This window comes from Sardina pilchardus, chromosome 1, assembly GCF_963854185.1.
Source record: "Sardina pilchardus chromosome 1, fSarPil1.1, whole genome shotgun sequence".
Lineage (NCBI taxonomy): Eukaryota > Metazoa > Chordata > Actinopteri > Clupeiformes > Clupeidae > Sardina > Sardina pilchardus.
Window position 1 is genome coordinate 29367174 of NC_084994.1, and position 7500 is coordinate 29374673.

The 7500-nt window shown below is 40.6% G+C and overlaps 2 protein-coding genes across 6 annotated transcripts in view; one reads left to right on the forward strand and one right to left on the reverse strand.

The window, feature by feature from the left end:
- The window catches only part of LOC134087571 (CSC1-like protein 2), an 88001-nt gene extending 85416 nt beyond the window's left edge, over positions 1-2585 (forward strand). Inside the window, 1 exon segment of the mRNA XM_062541159.1 lies at positions 1-2585. This exon segment is cut by the window's left edge and continues 3013 nt beyond it. The gene's annotated coding sequence lies outside the window, so the exon portion shown is untranslated.
- Positions 2586-3343: 758 nt separating this feature from the next.
- The window catches only part of LOC134087643 (equilibrative nucleoside transporter 1-like), a 41417-nt gene continuing 37260 nt past the window's right edge, over positions 3344-7500 (reverse strand). For 4 of the 5 annotated variants that reach the window (XM_062541262.1, XM_062541271.1, XM_062541289.1 and 1 more), the window contains 2 exons: positions 6676-6875; positions 3344-6023 (listed from right to left, as the gene is read on the reverse strand). In XM_062541262.1, coding sequence (XP_062397246.1) covers positions 5912-6023; positions 6676-6875 — 312 coding nt within the window. In that variant the 3' untranslated portion in view covers positions 3344-5911. The remainder of the gene's footprint in view (positions 6024-6675; positions 6876-7500) is intronic. The other variant, XR_009939846.1, reaches the window with a different exon arrangement.

Below are 7500 nucleotides of genomic sequence, written 5' to 3' on the forward strand. Positions count from 1 at the left end.
GCTTAGGTTTGGCTGGTGACGCGTTGTTTCCATTTTTGTGCAAGTCTAAAGGTTCTCATGTGAAATGGAAAAAGAAAAAAAATGTTTAAAAAAAGAAAATGTTTAAAAATGAAAATTGTGAGTAACCACTTTGTGCTTGACGATGTTTGTCAGCTGGTGCCTGTTTTTGTTTCTTTTCCTTTTCTTTCCTTTCCTTCTTTTTTGTTTTATATGAAGTGAGAGACAAATTGTTGTGGGTAGTTTGATTTGGATATGAAGAGAATGTGCTTTTTTTCCTGAATGGATCGAAGACGTCTGATGGCACAAACGTAGGCTAATTCTTAAACGTAGGCTATTTGTTCGTCTTCACAATCACGGACATGTCGGAGACAAAGCTTTCACACAAAAACCCTTTTCATGCCCATGGAAAAGCAAAAAGGATGTGACGGCCACTTAAACCCGTTGTGTGTGAGAGAGTTATACGTTTGTGTGCGTGTGTCTGAGTGAGAGGTCACTAGTTATATAAGTAGATAGTCTTGTGATGAAAGTCCTTCTAAAGCAGTTGAAGGACAGAGAACAGTCTGCGTTCGCGTTACAGAGCCAATGATAGGCGATGCTTCAGGCTGACTAGTTCATTAAGTTCCCCGCGTTATTGTACCAGCTACTTTTTATTGTTATGGAGGGGTGCTGTTGAACCATGTTCTGTAGCACTCTTGTCAGTCCTGACCACGTAACCACGTTTGTTTTGCCAATACAGAAGCTGTCTCCGTCCCTCCTCGCTGTATTCACATCAGGCGCGCGCAGAAAGGGGGATAGGAGTAAGTAATAGCCTGTGTAAGCAAGCTATTCTGTGCTTCTGACCGTGTAAACGCGAGACTTCAAAGGACTGATTGACTTGTTTAGTTCTTTTCTGGCACTTTATGTGACTGAAAGTCGTGAGGTTGGCGACGCAAAAAAGAAAATATACATCTTGTGGCTGCGGCAGAGAAACGCACTTAATTAGACAGGTTTGTACTAGTGAAGATCCGCTAGAGGGCACTGTACGCTCGTTCTTTTATGTACCACTGCTGTAAAAGCATTGCTGAGGAGGACACGTTCCTCGTTGAAAAGCTGTGAAGGTTTATAGTGAAAGGATGTTTTACCACCAGCTAAAGGAACATGCAATAGATTCCCCAAACAGTAGCTGCCTACGAGACGGTCTTGGCTCTGATTAGAACCAGACTTGTGTCATGTGGCTGTTACCTCATTATTAGTTGTGGATTCAGCAGATAAAGCTACCATTTAGCACAGCTACTTTTTGAACAGTCTCAGGTGTCCTGTATTCTCATTAAAATGTTTACATCTCCATGTGTTTTCCGTTCGTTTTATTGTTTTATATTTGTTTCAGGATGATGTGGTTTTTGGTTTTCTTTAAGCAAAAAAAAAAAAAAGATTTGTAGACACTAAACTGAACTATGAAAGCGGTAGCTACGTGTGCTGTTGTTGGCACCAGGTGCACTATAAAATCACATGCCATGCTTGTATGTAAATCTGCTTTTTCTTAGTGTATGGTACTTGTGTCAGTGTCGTAGCTACATGCCGGAGATCTTCAAGCGGATACGTGTCTTGGTTCGTCCATTTTGTTTTCCCCTTTAGGCCTATCTGTTAAACTATTTATCCACTGAAAGTGAATGTGAACTCTCACAGTCACTTAATGTACCTTATCCTACTTGTGCACACTTATGGACTTAGTAGCTGTTAACATTATTTTTTATTATAATTTATTATTATCAAATATATTCTCATAGGCCTATCTTTTCAGACACCGATTTTGAGACTTGAATTTTTTTTATCTTTTTTTTTCATTTCTTTAATTCTTCCTTGTTCATTTTTGCTTGTTTTAAACCATCATTGCTTGTTAAAGCTGTGAAGTAAAGAATGTCTTTTTAGCTCAGCACAAATGGAGAAGCAGCATAGGCCTCCCGGCCTACTGAGAAGTAAAGACCAGCATTGGTTAGTAAGATTTACAATGAGTGGCTGTTAATACCTTTGTACATACCCTTCATTGACACACTATCATAGCAAAACAAATGGTAGTGTAATACATAGTACATATGTACAGTTTTTAAGACATCGGTTAGGAGGTCAAAGTTGACATATAAAATAGGGCCACTTTTTTTGTCTCTACAATTCTGCTAACATTTCTGCTAGCTTCCCACTAAACATGTCAACATGCTGTAGGAATTCTAGTAGTTGAATTTAATGCTGTTTATTCGTTGGGCTGTGTGTGTGTGTGTGCGCGTGTGTGTGTCAGGATGCCGTGTGTGTTTGTGCGTGTGCGCGGATTTATGTGTGTTAATTTATTTTACCTTTTGGTCCAAAGGTTGTCTTTATGGTGAGAACATTTGTCCCACTCAGTTCCTTGAACAATAAAAATGGTATTCATCCTTAAAAATGGCCTCCGTCTTTGAATCATAGTCCTCAGTGCTCGTTATATCCTCTATCCTGCCTGCCTAGAATGATCCTTGTGTGTCACTGCACCTCATCACCTTCACATAGGCCTAGATAGTGCAGATGTCCTTAAAGCCAGCAGCTTCTGTTTCAAAGGTTAAAAACATCTGGAATAGTTTAGGCTCACTCTTACAAGGGAGCTACACCAGACGCGTAACTGAAGTGTTCCGTTCGCGACGCGTAAAATCCATTTTAGAAGATGGGTCTATTTTTTTTTAATGTACTGTACGCGCCACTGTTGCGTCTGGTGTAGCTACTTCCATTGACTACAGTGATAATTAACTGCTACGACCGTCTGCAACATACGCGTTGCGAACGGAACGCTTCAGTTACGCATCTGGTGTAGCTCCCCTGTTAGAATAAAGGTGCTAAAAGAGGGCGCCATTTAGTCAAACAGACCATTTCAATACCCAGCCTAAATATATGGTAATGATTAGTCTTGTAAAATTGCAATTGAGTTTATTATTTTTTTTTAAATCAAAGTTGAATATATGCTATTTTAACATCAGAGAACACAGTGTAATACTCAATTCATCCATTCTATGTCCTCTTTAAGTGTGTTTCTAGGTGTATTGTAGGCTACTTTCTTAGTAAGGGTTGATAGAATAGATAGGCAGAACGTTCACACAATGTCCGCCCTCATCTGTCTTGAATAGCTTCACCTAACATACCTTCTTTGCTGCTTTCAGTTTATCTGCGTTTATCTGCGTCTTTTTGATAGAATCACATTGCACTCTACTGTACATATCATGGTTCAGTACGCCTGTGAGTGAAAAGGGAGGCATGCATCCATCCATCCACTGAATTAATGTAAATATGTGCTTCAGGAAAGGTGCACATCTTTCCAGTATATTTAACCACAAAATAACAGAGCTCTTTGAAAAATACATAAGGTTTATTTGTATTATTATTATTATTATCATATTTGTTCAGTGTGGCTCGCAACACAGTTTATGCAATTGTGTTGTCGACATGACATAAAAAGTATTGGGGGTGGGGTGGAGGAGGGGGTATAGTGTACAACTGTGTTTTAACATAGTAAAACAACAAAAATCCAGATATATTTGATTTCAAAATACATAATCATAAAATGCAAAGGTAATAATCAGAATGCCTCATATAAGACTGAGGTAGTCTGTATGACACATCAACAAAGATGGGGGGGGGGGGACAACAACAAACAAACAAACAAAAACAAGCTGCTTTGTAGTTGTTGAGTCCCGTGTACAACCTGTGACCAGACAGACATCACAGAATGTTTAAGGATGTGACCAAACGGACATCACAGAATGTTGAAGGATGCCACAGAGTGTTGAAGGACTTACAGGAAGTGACTCCTTCATATTCCAAGAAATGGCCCTTACAAAAGGCCATCACCACCTTCATTGCAGCGGTGTAAAACAATACAACGAAAAAAGAAAAAAAAAAGATTGTTTACATACAAGAATGACAAGACTGTGCAAATGTCAAGGAAACACACACATTCAACATTCACATTACAGCCTGCAGCAGTTATTGTAGACAGCAGGAATTGTGTATGATACAAGGCTTTCAGTCAATGACACAAGACTTGGTCTGTCATATTGTATTCTAAACTAAATAAAGATGTGGAAAATCTGCAAACTTGCTCAGTCTTCCGCAGCACTATAATTCATGAGGTGATTACTGCATATGCACGAGGTGCACGTCAGTAGACAAAATCATTCACGATAACTGCTTTCTGAAAAAGAACTTTCTAGACCATAATTGGTAAACCCCTGGAAATACAAGGCAACACAAATTAAACCTTGTTGTTCAAAAATAAGTAAAAAAAAGTATGTGTTTAGAATATATTATACATGTACAATATGAAAAGCTAATAAAACTGGCAATTAATATGTGGCTAACGCAGTGTTTTCTACTAAATATATTTAAGGCAAAAACAGCATGATGAAGAGTTAAAACAAGACCAAATTACATTTAAATGTTGGCCTTTTGAGTAATGCATATAATACTTATACTGTACATATACATACATATACTGTACATATACATATACATACTGTATACATATACATGATCTGGCAACTAAGGATTAAGTGTGGCTATTCTTAGCTTATCTGGCAATATGCATAGACTGCTTGTATGAAATATGTTACAAAGGACTGGAGACTTTGGCAGTATAACAGGCCGATTACATCGGGTGCATAACTGAAGCGTTCCGTTCACGTAAAAACTTTTTTTTCCCTTTGTTTTTGTTTTTCTTTAAAGCGTACGCACCGCTACCATGTGTGGTTAAGCTACTTCCATCAATTATAGTGGAGGCTAAGTGCTGCAGCGTACGCATCGCAAACAGAACGATCCAGACTTGTCTGCAGTATAATGCTGGTAGTATAGCCTGGTTAGCACCAGACATGATCTCAGTTGAAAACGTCTTCATTCACCTCCCATTTCCAAGGGGCGTCACCAAACGGACGCCGATCAAAATGCGCCCCGACGCTATTGGATAGTCCTAAAACCAATCGGAGTAAAGAAGGAGACGGCATATGCAGAGCAACGAGAAGAAAAAAAAAAAAAAAAAAAAAAAAAACATCTCAACAAACAAGTGTTTTTCAAAACTGTTTTGATGTCATCATCATATTAAGCCCGCCTCAACGGTTGTGATTGGTGCCCGGGTTTTAGGAACGTCGGAAAATGGGAGTGAATGGCCTCTTTGCCAGATGAATGGCCTCTTTTGCAGAGCGAAATTCAAATGGGCCAAAGAGGTTTTGTCTGGGTTCTCCCACGGCTACTGGGAGAAGGTGGCACTGAGGATATCCTAGAGCCGGGGGAGCTCTCCTGCCTCAGTGCTGCTGGAAGACACAATACAACCTGTACTCTGGAGTCTGGTATACTGCACATGGATGTTATTAGAGAATACAGCATGCTAGGAATACACTTATCTTCCAAGTGTGTGTCTGCTGTGTCTTTGTGTGTGTGTGTGTGTGTGTGTGTGTGTGTGTGTGTGTGTGTGTGTGTCTGTGTGTGTGTGTGTGTGTGTGTTTGTGTGTGTGTGTGTGTGTGTGTGTGTGTCTGCTGTGTTTTTTGTGTTTTTTGTGTGAGTGAGTGATTGTGTGTGTGTGTGTGTGTGTGTGTGTGTGTGTGTGCCTGTATTGAGAGGACGAAATCTGCTGTACACGACTCTGTCACGTCAGAGTGGTAGTTACACTCTTTGTGCATGTGAGTGTCTGTGTAAATGTGTGCACTTGTCACGTAAATGTATGTCAGCAAGTGTGTGTGTGTGTGTGTGTGTGTGTGTGCGTTTGTGTGTTTGTGTGTGTGCGAGTGTGTGTGCGTTTGTGTGTTTGTGTGTGTGTGTGTGTGTGTGTGTGTGTGTGTGTGTGTGTGTGTGTGTGTGTGTGTGTGTGTGTGAGAGTGTTCCCGTGCATGTGCTCATGTGGCTTCAGTAGTGAGCGTTGAGGAGTTAGACCAGGGCTCTGGTCAGGAAGGACACGGCGGCTCCTAAAGCCAGACCCAGTGACAGGAAGAAGGCCATGATGGCTCCGGCCGTCTCCGCCTCGTGTGGAGCTACTTTCCTGTGGAGAGAGAGAATAAATAACTTTTATTTTTATAGAATAATTTATTAATTTATGCCCTGAGGATAGTCGTTTTGACCGAAAGCTACAGTAGGCTGCCTATTCAAAACGTGCATATGGAATGAAGTGTGCAGACAGTTTATCTTGAAGATTCTCAGTTTTTGTTTGTCTGGCACCTTCGTTATTGTGAGTGCGGTGTAACTCCTTCAAAATTGCCATAAAATGATATATTAAAGTGTCAGTACTGTGACCGTGTCCGACGTCCGTGACTGTGTCATATCAGTCCACATACTCCCACGTGGAGAAAGTGAAAATTCATATTATGTTCTCAAACACACACACACACACACACACACACACACACACACACACACACAGTCACAAAGTAGCATTTATTAATAAATCAGTCATGTAGCCTGTTCATTTATAAACAATGTATAACATTTATCATATTTGTCATATCAGTCCACATACTCCCACGTGGAGAAAGTGAAAATTCATATTATGTTCACACACACACACACACACACACACACACACACACACACACACACACACACACACACCAACCCGGTCTCGCACACAGTACTCTCAGTCACACACACACACACACACACACACACACGGCGCCCTCGCTCACACTGCCACTCACTTGGGCCCGAAGCACATGCAGAGGCTGGCCAGGTATCCGTTGGAGAAGGCGAAGAAGATCATGAAGACGATGAACCAGGCGTCGTGGTGGAAGAGCACGGGCAGGTAGTAGCGCTCCTGCACATTGCACAGCATGAACAGCGGCACAAAGACGATACGGCAGAGCAGGAGGATCGGCAACAGCTTACTGTCCTGACCGGGCTAGAGGGAGAGAAGGAGAGGGAGAGAGGGAGAGAGAGAGAGAGAGAGAGAGAGAGAGAGAGAGAGAGAGAGGGAGAGAGAGAGAGAGAGAGAGAGGGAGAGAGGGAGAGAGAGAGAGAGATTATATAAAGACAGATAAAGTAATTTATTATGGACTTAGTAGCTGTTAACATTATTTATTATCAAAAAATATTATTTTATTATTATCTATTACTATCAAATATATTCTCAGGCCTGTCATTTCAGACACCGATTTTTTTTTTTTTTTTCATTGAATCGGCAAAAGCTTTACTGTCCTGACCGGGCGAGAGAGAGAGAGAGAGAGAGAGACAGAAATAGAGACGGAGAGAGAGAGTGATTATATAAAGACAGATAAAGTAATCCTTCATACATACTGAAATTGAAACCAAGCAACTTGCCCTTGTCCTACAGTAATATTACGAAAAGTGTATGACTTTAGTATACCCTTGTACAAATTGTTTTAATTACAAGGTGATGAGGTGATCAATCTGGGCACACATTGACAAGTTCAGTTGTGACTTTTTGAGTGCATATCTGCTGCAGTATTTTAGTCTATGAGATAAGCTAATTGGTTTTAATTACTAGAGGTGATCAGTAAAAATAG